Here is a 13018-nt window from a genome sequence, read left to right as displayed (position 1 = left end):
CACCAGCGTCCTTAGAACAGGATCATGTGTGGGCTTATTACCAGAGGAGGTGTTACATGTGAGGCTTGTCATGGTCTTATTGTGCATATACTAATGAATCTTCAGTGAAGGAGGGGAGACTTTTAATAAACTTAAAGTCAGAAATTAATTCCAAAGGTTCATAATTACCCTCATCCATAGACTGTATATAAAAGACAGGTGAAACGAACTTAAAATAATAATAATAATTTTAAATATAATAGACATGCAGTTTACTTCCTTACTAATTTATTTCACTTCTTCTTTTCCTTCCTACCTTCCTTCTTTTCACTTTCATCCTTAAATCCTTATTTGTCTTGCTCCTATACCATCCTTCATACTTTTCTACTTTTTCTCCTTTTTCTCATTCCCCCTTCAAACTTTCCTTTCTTACCTTGTTCCCAACTTTCTTCCTTCCTTCCTTCCTTCCTTCCTTCCTTCCTTCCTTCCTTCCTTCCTTCCATATTCCTTACTTTTTGAGTCCGTCTGTCACCCTTTCTTCCTTCCTTCTTTTCTCTTTCTTCCTTATTTTCCATGTTCCTAATTTCCTTCCTTCATTCATTCATTACCTGTTGCTCTTTAATTTTTTCCTCCCCTGGTCCTTTCCATTTGAACTGTAATTTCCTTAATTTTTAACATCCTTTTATCCCTTCTTCCTAAATGCCTTCCTTTCTTCCCCTTTGCATCCTTCTCCATTCCTTCTTATACTTTCCTTCCTTCTTTGTTTCTTGGTCCTCTTGGACTCCTTTTATTTCAGGATTGGCTCTTCACATTCGAACAATAAATTAGAAACACGCCCATTAAACTACATAAATACATAAATAAAATTTGATTTAAATAAATATTATAAATAAATCTGGAGCAGAAAGCCTAACTCTTTAAGTTAAACTGATTTGGGTTATTTATTGATTCTGTTTTTATTTAGTAATAAATCCCTGTTGTTGTAAGAAGAATAATTTCTCTCTTGAAGCAAAGCGTCATGTGAATAAACGACTGTTTGCAGTCACAGTCAGGAGATAATTATGGCATATTTAGATTTTAGATCAGCAGTCATCCATCTTCCTGACCACAGGCAGGAACCACGCCCATTTCGTGACGCAGAGGAGGCGTGGCCTGGCTGGTTTAAATTGGGGAGGAGCGCTCCTCCGTGAACAGCTCAGTGCGCGAACAAAGCGCAGTAGGTGCAGGAGAGAGCGAGAGAGCGCTCAAACATCTGCAAGAAAAAATCAGAAGACTGCATGGAAGAAGAGCGGAGAGGAGCTCCTTCACAGGAATACTGAGCCGAAAAGTTCCCAGCTGTTTGACCTTTGGCACAAACATTAGGTGGACGAACAGAGAGATTCAAGTTCAAAGCGCGGAGGTGAGTTCACGAACCTGAAAGGACTATTTTACTGTCAGCGGAATGAAATTAAACCAGACTGAAATATTTACCGCGATTTAAGCCTCAGATTTGATGTTTTTGTCTTTAATATTTACACTTTCTCAGACACATTTCTTTTCAGACAGCATTTTTAAAACTTCTGACTCTTCAGAAACAAGCAAACGCACAAACACAGTTTTATCTTTGCTCCAAACCGCATGATATTCTCAGAAAAGCATCAACACCGAGTCTTTATTTCACACTGCAGCATGACATTTACAACAGGCAGGGTCCAGGACATGAAGCCAAAGTCTTTCCAAGCTCATCCGCCCGTTTTTATTCTATGAAATGACAAAAATATGAAGTGAAAACAGGAATGTGCTGCTTCATTTATGTTCACAAAGTGATGAAGTGGAACCAGAGATTCTGCTTTGTCCTACCTTACTCTTTGATATAAGAAGTGTTTACATCATATCTCATCAGACTTGTAGGAACACACGTTCATTTTTGGTTATTTAAAAAGGACTGTGCACATGGATTTAAGTTTAGATGCTATAACACTGCTGTCCTCACTAACTTAATATATTCACCCACTTTTAAAACCAGTCTCAGATCTCATTTAACCTCTTTTGTTAAACACAACTGCAGATTCAAACTAAAAACAAATAAAAAATGTTCATCCTGAGAGGCCAAGAGATAGTTGATATGATAGACTGTATATAAAAGATGACAGTAGCCACTGTGACATCACTCGTGGGTTAGTTGCTATAATCATTTTGGTGAAATCAAGTCGTTAGCCTATGAGCATCCTCTGTTTTATCGTCCTTTTTTCTTTAATTGCATCATAATTTATTAAAAATCATTTATTTATCATTTTTGGTAAATTTATTTATTGATTTAATAATTTGGACAAAGTGTTGTTGGGTCGGAGATCGCAGGAGAAGCAGGTCGCCCCCTGCTGGTCATTATAAAGAGTGCAGGTTTAAGGTTCATAACTTCAGGTTTCAGATGTTTTACCTGGCCTGTGGTTTGTTTCTGGAGTTTCTGCTTCACATTGTGACTTTTATGGAACAAAACAGCCCGAGGAGGTTGGAACGACTCGGGCGTCATGTCCTGAAGTCTGTGTTTTTCATTTTCATGCCGCAGCGTGTAATAAATGCTCGGCACTGGTAATATTTTGGCTGGCTTTGTTTATGTGTCTGGTATGAAACATTTTGTGACTTTGAGCAAACACTCAGTTTTGTAAATGTAGTTTAAAAAATGTTTTGTGTTTTGTTTGTTTTTTGTTTGTTGTTGTTTTTTCAAAAGAAATTGGAAAACTTGTAGAAAAATGTGTTAGCAGATGTGGGCGAGTGTACTCTAACTCAGCATATTTAGAGCTCTTAATCGTTATCATCCCGATAATGATTTAAATCACAAAAATGTAACATTTTCTGTAAATTCTGTGAATCTCGGGCAGCTCGACTTGCGGGAAGTGTTTCCAGCGTTTCCACGTCATGTAGCTGGAGTCGAGTGTTTTAACCGACGCATGAAGCGATACATTTTTAGACATAAGCTGTAACGGCCGCCGTTTTCTTTGTGAGTATTTATTACACGGCGTGCTGCGGGGAAAAGGCTGTTCTAACGTTTGAGTCTAAGGTTTAGTTTTTAGCACCTGGCGGCTCTTTTTTACTTCTCATCCGTAAATAATCTGCTCTTTCACGTGATTCAGTTTATTTTGAAAAGTCTCAACAGGATCTTGAGCTTTATTGTGAAAGGTTTATGTGGAACATAAACAAGCGGACACGCGATGGTGTTACCATCGTTGTTGCTAACCAAAATGCATAAAAACAGGCGCTTGTCCGTCCGTAGTGTGGTTATATAAAATATAAGAGAAAGAGAGAACTTTAAGAAATTAATATAGCCCCTACAGTGACCATCAAAATAATGAAAAATATTTCCGTAAACAGTTTATTTTGCGACACCACGAAACAAACGATAGCGTAAAATGAAACGACAGACGTTTTTATATCGTCGTCTGATATATATCGTTATATCCAACAGCCCTAACTGCCTGATGATTATACTGTTTTATAAATGAGTTTAAACAGAGAATACCCAAAAGCACATTTTCAAAAAGCTGTTTCACGACCTCTGCTGTAAGTGAATGACTTTTAATTCTGTGTAATGAATCGTTCAGAGAGGAAAATTACGCTCAAGTAAAATATCCGCTGACTTGTTCATTCAAACTTATGCTTTAATTCAGTTATTATAGCTAAATATTTTTATTCTGACTTCACAAAAATAACAAACACAAGCTTATGAATAAGAATCAAAATCAAATGATCAGAAAAGCTCCTAAAAATAAATAACTAAAAATCAAGAGTTGCAATAAATGTAAAAAACTATTGGCATGTATGCTTCATCCATCCCTGTTGGTGTCAACGATGCTCTTTATAAAAAAGACATTATTGAAAAGTGAAGCCGCTTAAACCTGTTTTTTCTAATGACCAGCAGGGGGCGACTGCTCTGATTAAACAGTCTGTGCGAAAATGACGCAGTGTCTCTCAAGATCCTCATGATGAACTTATGATCTTGGTTTTAGGTCATATTAAAAACCGTGTTGTTAATTATAGGTCCCATTAAGAGCCAAAAAAGGCGGGAAAACACTCAGAACAGGACTTCACTAATGAGGGACATCACAGTGGCCATGTCCCTCTTTCATATACAGTAAACCTGCTCCATGCAGTGAACTTTCATCACGTCGTTACAGGCGTGTGTGTGTGTCGGTGTGTTTAAGTGATCTGAGCTGTACTCGTTCAGCTCTCAGCACCACAGGAAAGTCTCTGTGGGAGAATCTGCAGGTTGTCTCTGAAACTGTTTTCCTAAACGAGCGACTGACTGAATAAATTTGACCGAATTTTTATTAAAAAGGATATTTCTATCAGCTCTTGCTTCTGCGGCAGAGCTGCGTCTTTTTAATTTGACTGAAACTGCGAGCAGGATCGCTGCTGCCACACGAACCCGTGCCCTCGGTGTTAATTAAAAAGAGGCCTGTTTTAATGAAACGGCACGTCTCTCTGTGAGAGTCTCAGGAGAAGAAACTGGATCTGTGTGACCGGCGCGCCCTCGCTCGGGCTCGTTTAGTCACTTTTACCCCCTCAGACTGAAAGCAGCTTATTTGTTAATTACACCTCTGAAGAGTGTGGAGGAGGCTTCACTGAGCTGCTTTGAAAAAAGAAGGAAGGAAGCACTTCATAATTTCAGAATAAAACAACTCGTGCACAGTTCGTCCTGTCAGCATCCAGCGGCCGCTAAAATGGCTGCAAACCATTCAGGGCATCCGTCCTTCGTTCCGTTTCTTTCTTTCATTTCTTCCTCCTATCCTGTCTTTTACTCTTACCCTTCCTTTTACCCTCCTTCTTTCTTCCTTCCTTTTCATCTTCTACTCTTATTCCCCTAGCTTTTCTTCTTACTTTCTTTACTTTACCTTCCTGTTTTCTTCTTTCTTTACTTTCTTCTCTTTCACTTCATTCCTTTTGTCCTTTCTGTCAATCATTATTTTCTTCTCTATTGTGCTTCCTTACCTATCTTCCTTGCATTTCCATTCACTCCTCCCTCCTTGCTTAGTTGTTTTGCTTTTCTTCCATTTATCAAGCCTTCATTCTCGCCTTTATTTCCCCTTTCTTTCTTCTATCCTTCCTTCCTTCCTTGTTTTCCTTCCTTTTTGAATACCCCATTTTCCTTCCTTTCTCTTCATTAATTTGTTTCTTTGTTCCTTGCTTCCCTGTCCTTATTTTTCCCCATCCTGCATTTTTACCTTTCTTCCTTACCTATCCCTTCCTCACTCTGCCCTTATTGTCTTACTTACTTGCCTCTATCCTTGTTATCTATCCTTTTTTCTTAGCTTGTGTCCTTGTTTTCCCCTTTCTTCTTTCTTTAGGTTCTCTCCTTTCTTCTACTGGAATTTCCTTTCTTTGCTCCTTTCTCCCCCCCAAATCTTTCCTTACATCTCACCACTGTCTTCTCTAAACCAAATAAGAAGCCAGTGGTGAGATGTCAGGACTGGGGTGATGCTGGAACCAGTAAAAAGCTGAAATACAGTCCTGATGGTCACAAGCTTAAATGGCAAATAACTATTAAGTGCTTAAATCAAAAATCAAAAATCAGGCAAACACAATTTAAATGGAATAAGAAACACTGAGTGAAAGAAATGATTAAAAAGATTGATTAAAAGGGAATATAAGCCACTCAAACTGGGAGTCCTGTGGACTGTGATAAATTACTAGATGACATATCAGCCATAACCTGATACGCCCTGTGACACATTATACTCTTAAACCCTTTCCTTTTAGACTAATTGAGGTCCTCCAATCTGCACAGAACGAAGATTTTTCTTAATATGAGGAACATCCGTCAACTGCCAGGAAAAAAAAAAAGAGCTGTTGTCAACCCAATCAGCCTGAAACTGGATCAGATTCACCAGTTTGTGTCTCTTCATTAGCCTCTGTGTTTATTCACTGCTCCATCACACGCAGCTATTCCTTTACCGGCGATTCTTTAGGATTAAAGAGCTGCTAATAAAGAAAGAAAAAGCAAAGGTGGGAACAGTTCAGTTTGCTGGATGTGATCATAATGTTTGTGTGACGCTCAGCTTCACCGAGAAGTCACACAGATACTCACAGCCTGAATGTTCTGGCCAGCTTTCAGTCAGATTCCACTAACTACAGTCTGACACCAGAGCCAAGCATCCGACCAAAAAGACTCGAAGATGAAGACTCGTTTGAAGAGCCAAGCTTCAACGAGTGTTGTGGTGGTTCAGCGGCCATGCAGCAGAGCTCACCGGCAGCGGTTTGAAAGCACGTAGTGTTTGCTGCTGACACCCCGAGGGGAAGCTCAGAAAGTAAAGCCCACACAGGTGAGTGTGGAGCTGGAAATGACATGGTCAGACCTGCGTGTGCAGGAAGGAAGAATCGGAAGTCTGTGCAGCGTTTTATCAGGCTTTAGAGGAAACTAAGAAGTAGACGGGAAAGCTTTCAGCAGGAAACGACAAAATGACATTTCCGGTAAACAAAATGGGAAAATAAAAACCACCTGACTGCACCAAGGCAAAAATCTGTAAAACACTCCTTCTTCTTTATGAAATCACGATGCCATTCCAGAAGAAGTTCCACTTCAGGAAACACATTCAGGAAACCACATGTCCTGTACATGTTACACAGCAGCAAAACCAGAAATATGTTTCAGAAATCACATTTCTGCAAAAAGGAACATTAAAAAAAGTAATTAATATTAGGAAAATATGAAAATAACATCAACAACACAGAAACCTAACGAGAGAATAGTTCAGTAAACACGACATTCCAGAACTTTTATGAGAATACAAAAACACAACAGCAAAGCATGACAAATGTTTCAGAACTGCAATGTTTCCAGAAAACCTTTCAGATAACTTGCAAACAAAAAAACATCATGCCCAGATTACACAACAAAGCAGATTTTCCATAAAGCATCCAGAAATTATAAAATAAAGCTTCTGGTAACATTCCAGAAGATGATAAAACATTCATGAAAACACAATGACTGAACCCAAAATGTGACAAACGTCCTGGTAAATATGGCAACATAATTACACTTTACACAGAAGCAGCTTTTGTTTAGACAAAGATATTTACTTTCTGCAAATATATCGTACGACCTGCTGGGTATAAATCTGAGTATCTGTAGCCTGAAACGTCCCCGTCTCAGCAGTGAGACATGCTGAGGCTTTGTGTGCTGCAGGAGATGATTAAAAGCAGGATTTGCATTTTAATTGGATAAGAATTGTATCATAGAGGTTTTTGGCAGCTGTCTCGAATCTTCTCGAATTAACACAGGTGTTAGTGTGATGATTGCATTGGCCGCTGCTCCACAGTTTTGTTTTGGGAACGTTTGGACATTTTTCAGGTTAAAGAGCTGTGTGTGTGTGTGTGTGTGTGTGTGTGTGTGTGTGTGTGTGTGTGTGCACGTGTGTTCTTTTAAAGGTTTCAGACTCATTAACTGAGGTTTCTTATCCTTTTTAGTCTGCATATGAGCCGGTCAGGTCTGATTCACCACCTGAATGATATCCAGAGGACAGGGTTGTGTTTTGGATGCCACTGTAGAGACAAACTCGTGACGATGTACAGGTTTTCACTTTATTTCACAGGGGTGGGAGGGGAGCTGTTATGCTTTGCAGACTCGGGCCGCTAATTGATTTCACGGCTGGTGATGTGCCGCCCAGAGGAATCTGGCACCAAAGACAGGAGACAGAAGGAGGAGAAAGAGATGTTTAGGCACACGGTCACATTAAAAACGCCAAGTGGGAACAGATCCAGAATTATTGACCTTGTGATGACCTTTTGGATTTATGCTAACGGGAGAGTGAGGTCAGAGGTTGAACTTCAGGATAGGTTTAGTAATGAGTTGGTCAGCTATAAATGCTTTTGATCCTGGTTGGATGAAAAAGCCCACTGAGGCGGAAATGGCTCAGTTTCCATCAGTTTGTAGCTAATAACAGTTGGCGCTACATTATGACAATGATCAGTATACTTCACACTTATTGGACGTCACTTTAATCGCCTCCAAGTTGAGATTACTTTTACTTTCTTCTGATTGGGTGCCACTTGTAAACACATGTGGGTGTAGCTTCTGTCTCTCTGAGATGACCACATCAGGCACGTCCATGTCTTTTGCTTTTACACCCCTGATAACTGGCTAAGAAGGAGAAAAATAGCTATCGAGACCAAAGCAGGGCAGCACGGTGGCGCGGTGGTTAGCACTGTTGCCGCACAGCAAGAAGGTCCTGAGTTCAATTCCATCATCAGGCCGGGGTCTTTCTGTGTGGAGTTTGCATGTTCTCCCCGTGTTTGCGTGGGTTCCCTCCGGGTACTCCGGCTTCCTCCCACCGTCCAAAGACATGCAGTTTGTGGGGATAGGTTAATTGGATAATCCAAATTGCCACTAGGAGTGAATGTGAGCGCGAATGGTTGTCTGTCCCTGTGTGTTGGCCCTGCGACAGACTGGCGACCTGTCCAGGGTGTACCCCGCCTCTCGCCCTACGACAGCTGGGATAGGCTCCAGCGCCCCCCGCAATCCTGAAAAGGATAAGTCGGTTCATTTCCAGCTTCTTTAATTCTATTTTTGGACTCTAATAAAGCAGCTTTGCATGATTCACAGTTCAAAATAACCCTATCTTATACTGGGCCTTCAGTTCATCTTGTCTAAAACAAGCTATTCTGCACCCTCCCCCTTTAAGCAAGCTTTCTTCTGATTGGCTGCCCCTCATAAAACCATATGTGTAAGGTCTGACATCAAACAGAGCCAAGAGTAGAAAAAACAGTGACAAATGAGTGTTCCGCTCACAGGGATTACTTGTAGAAACACTGAGCTCATTATTTGAAATTTTGGACGTGTTTAATGTGAAAATCCAGCTTTGGAACAGGAGATTCATGGCAGGAAGTAGAGAGGGAAGCACAGAGCCCAGGTCCACAGATTTGAATGCAAACCCCCGACTGTGCACTGTTTAGTTTTATGTCTTTCTGGTAGAGAAAGTTGTCGGATTTAGTCACGCTTTGTGTCTGTGGTTTGTCCTGCTGTGCACTACAAGCTGTTTAAACACCTCGAGGAGAATTTAAGGCTAAAACGATGAGCTCGAGTTTTCACCCATTTCAAATGTAAAGGTTTCATTTGTGGATTAAATAAATGGCCTCACTTCTCATTCAGAGGATTGACTCATTCATGACTGAGCCGTCACTAATAAGAAGGTTTGGTCCCAGCGCGTGTGGCTGTTTGTGGTTTGAACGTAGCCTTGGGCTTCTTAACATGGTGTTCCTGTGGTTGATTAGAGCCAGGTGTCTACTCTAGAAAATGAGGGTATTGAGGGCAGCCCGCCTCGCCGCAGAGGACCAGCTGCTGCTTGCTGCAATCTCAAATGATCTTGTGGGAAGGCTAGTCGTAAAGCTAAACATGCCCTTGCTGAAATTAGACGCTCTGGAGGACAAATTGTGCTGCTGTTGCTCATTTGGAAAATGAAATCTAGCCCTGCAATTATTTTATGTTGTTGTTGGCCCTAATTATAAATCATGGAAGCGGCTGAAGAGGCAGTGTTGCTGACTCATTGCTGAGCGGCACACACACTGCTGTGGTTGTACTCAAAAGCAATATTATTCCCAGCTGTGCATGAAATCAGCTCAGTTCTGTAATGGAAAAACGAGAGTGAGGAGGAATATGCTGAATGCTGCCCGACGGTACATGTGTTTCCGTAATGTTTAAAAAGAGATGATGAAGGAAAGAATTAAATCAAGGCCCAGATCCTGCACAGATTCCCTGCTCATGGGGCTCGTTTATCAGGTTCAGAAGAGTGTGTGTGGTTTTGTTTTACCATCTTTGAGCTTGTTTGCTGATCGTTCTTATGTTTGTGTATTACATTCATATTCAAGGATATGCTCCTGCCTCATGCACTGTTTTATGAGCCTTTAATTATTCAGGTAAAAGTCTCACTCCATAAGTGGGCCCAGACCTCCCTTCAACCTGTCAAGCTCCTCTCAAACTGAGGGTAGACCCTGGGTCTACCCCAGCATCTCCTTCCATGCATTTCTTTTTGGTCTTGAGGAGCAGCGTCTGTACTCTGAGCTCCCACCCTCCTCTCTAATAGATATCCAATAGATAGATACCAGATACCCAACTTAGTCTCCAAACTAAGTACAAACACTAAAAACTGTGGCTACAGAAAAATATTCAACTTAGCGTTGTTTGGAGGAGAAGAAATATGTCATTAGTTGACAGTTGGTGTGTCAGAGGGCTTCTGGTGGTTATACAACAAGAGGCAGCTGTGGCACAGGAGGTAGAGCAGGTCGTCTACCAATCAGAAGGTCGGTATTTCGATCAAGTATCCTTGGGAAAGAAACCAAACCCAGAGTTGGTCCTGATTCGCTCATTGGAGTGTGAATGCGTGTGAATGCTGGATGGAAAGCACTTGTGTGTAGAGAAAAGTGCTTGCGTGTGTGGGTGAATGAGACATGTTGTATAATGTGCTTTAAGTGCTCGAGTAGAAAAGAAGCATTTACAGCTAGTTTAGAAAAATATCATGGTCCAGTCCAATCCTGGTTTTCTCACCCTGCCATGCTGTCCCACACTGATCATCAGTTAGGTGGCAACAACTTCAAAATCTGAAAGTAATTATTAATATTAGAAAGTGAGTCGCAGCCTCAGGTTTGGAGTTAACATCACTGACACGCTTTTATTTGGTCTCATCTTTGACACCTTTTTTATATCTAACCTCCAATGGTTCCTCTTTCCTTTTACCCTCCAGTGGCGATGGTGAACAGCAGGGTGGAGGCACCCACAGTAGCGGTGATGGGCAGCGGCGGGACAGCGGGCAGGTCGTGTGCAGGATGTGGGGGTCGTATCGCGGACCGCTTCCTGCTCTTCTCGATGGAGCGGTACTGGCACACGCGCTGCCTCAAGTGCTCCTGCTGCCACGCTCAGCTGGGCGAGTACAGCAGTACCTGCTACAGCAAAGGCGGCATGATCCTCTGCAAGAACGACTACATCAGGTGAGGCTTTTCACACACACGTTTTCAGAAACGTGAAACGTGTGTGTGTGTTAGTGTGTGTGAGGGAGGTGCAGGCAGGGGTTTTGTGGGCATCTCTAGGAAAAACTGAGGGCTGGATCTGGAAAGCTGCTGAGGAGGACCCTGAGACACAGCAGACTTTGTGCATCAGGCCAGTAATAATACAGCAGCCTCTCATGAAATAAATAAAGCTCTGACTGTACGGTCGGATTACGCCACAATCTGCAATAAGATACACTGAATAATCATGAGAGGTCTGCAGTGTGTTGGAGGAAATTCCACATTCGATCCAGCCGTAAAATGGATGTTTATGCAGGTGCATATAAATGTCCCTGATTAGTATTCATGTGGTTTTTGCACTGGTGTGACTCCAAATTAGAAGCTGGACTCTCACAGGTTCCTATGCATTCATGACTGGCTCATGCTTAAGCTCATTCAAACTCATCCAAACTGAAAAAGGCTTCACTGAAGGCAAAAATCTGCCTTTTACAAAACAGACTGGTCAGTCGAGTCACAATCAAACTATGATTCTAAACTAACAGGGAGCTCTTCAGTTGTTGAATGCTGCTTTTTTTAATTTTTTAATTTTTTTTATTTTTTGACAGCTTCGGGAACGTGTGCCAAGTCGATACACCAGTTTGGTCTCAGGAAGCTCAGGTGCTGAGATGTGATGGCTTCTCATGTTAGAACCTGCAGTTCCTCTAGTGACCACTTGAGGCTGGCTCAGGCACTGAATCAGCCCCATAGACTCCTGTGTCAATGTGTCTAACTTTAGAGCAGAAATAAACATGTTTACAGCCTTCTACAAAAATACCTTTGGTTTCTATCACTATTCTCTCGTTGTTAGTAACTATACATGTTTTTGGAATGTGCCCGTTCAAGCTTCAAAATACAAAACCTCAAAGCAGTGTAAGCTAGCATGTTGGCAGTGTCCATTTTTTATATACAGTCTATGATTCCTGGTCATTGTAGCACCCTCTAGTGGTCAAGACTTTACTGTGGTTCGTCCAAAATAAGATTAGTGATCCCATGAGCTACGTTTTGTTTTATGAATGCTGCTTTGTGATGTCACTTCTAGGGCTGGGCCATATCATACTGTTCACAGTAATACCGGTATAATGTCGGGCAAACGATAAGAAAATGAAATATTGCGATATAATATGGGTAAAACACACATGTGCAGTGCCTTTGTTTTCATATGCACATGGCGGAAAAAGCATGACGGCGACAGAGAATGAGAAGGGCGAAAGCGGATCGTTAAATGAAACGGATGAACCAAAATTGGTTTGTAAAAATGCTACAACTTCAGTGGTGTGGAACTGGTTTAGCTTTTGCCCGTCAGATACACAACAAAGCACTATTTTTGGTAGAGCATGCTAGCAGGCCGTCGTTATTATGTGTTGTTTGGAAAAGACGGCACACTTAAAATCAATCCTTTGATTTTTCTGAAAATTGACAGTGCCCCTTATAATCCCGTGTGCCTTGTGTATGAATTCTGGTTTTGTTTACTGACCTCGAAACGATTTTATGTCGTACACGGCGCTCGAAAATCTGTCAAATGTTTTAGTACGACTTTGCTAAATTATGAACCCGCACCGCTTGATGGATTGTCGGAGCATTGCGGCTATCGTAGGCAGGAGCCTCGCAGAGTGATACGTACTGTGCTTCAACATAATACTACCGTATTGTGTGTGTGTATAACCTCTTTTTAAGTTTTGTGGATATTATACATGGTTATGCTGAGGATATGTCAGCCAGTTTCCACTGGAAATGCCTTTTGGTTAAACTGTCAGCAAGGATTTTGCATTTGCACTGTTAATTTTTTATATAACTTTAATGCACACAAAACACAGCTGCTTGTTTAAGTGAAAATACATTGATGTTTTTGGGGTTTTTTGCACTAATAAAGTTGTGGAGTTGTAAAGCATTTTGTCTAGTGTCAATTATATCGTCAGTTTAGAGCTGGGCGATAGAACAATAACGATATGTATCGCGATATAACTTTTTCTCGATAGAAAAATTAAACTATCGCGATAGACCTCGCCGCTCTTGTCCTCTTAAAAAAAAA

At 41.2% G+C, this 13018-nt stretch overlaps 1 protein-coding gene across 2 annotated transcripts in view; it reads left to right on the top strand.

Annotated features, from left to right (window-relative positions):
• Positions 1-1185: 1185 nt before the first annotated feature.
• The window catches only part of lmo4a (LIM domain only 4a), a 17333-nt gene continuing 5500 nt past the window's right edge, over positions 1186-13018 (top strand). Inside the window, exons 1-2 of one of the 2 annotated variants that reach the window (XM_005748162.1) lie at positions 1186-1378; positions 10689-10932. In XM_005748162.1, coding sequence (XP_005748219.1) covers positions 10694-10932 — 239 coding nt within the window. In that variant the 5' untranslated portion in view covers positions 1186-1378; positions 10689-10693. Of the gene's footprint in view, positions 1379-7283; positions 7304-10688; positions 10933-13018 lie in introns of those variants that run through there. The other variant, XM_005748163.1, reaches the window with a different exon arrangement.

The sequence above is a fragment of the Pundamilia nyererei genome, unplaced genomic scaffold (assembly GCF_000239375.1).
Source record: "Pundamilia nyererei isolate P.nyererei 1_Seehausen unplaced genomic scaffold, PunNye1.0 scaffold00215, whole genome shotgun sequence".
Taxonomy (NCBI): Eukaryota; Metazoa; Chordata; class Actinopteri; order Cichliformes; family Cichlidae; genus Pundamilia; species Pundamilia nyererei.
This window is presented reverse-complemented; position numbering and strand designations above follow the sequence as displayed.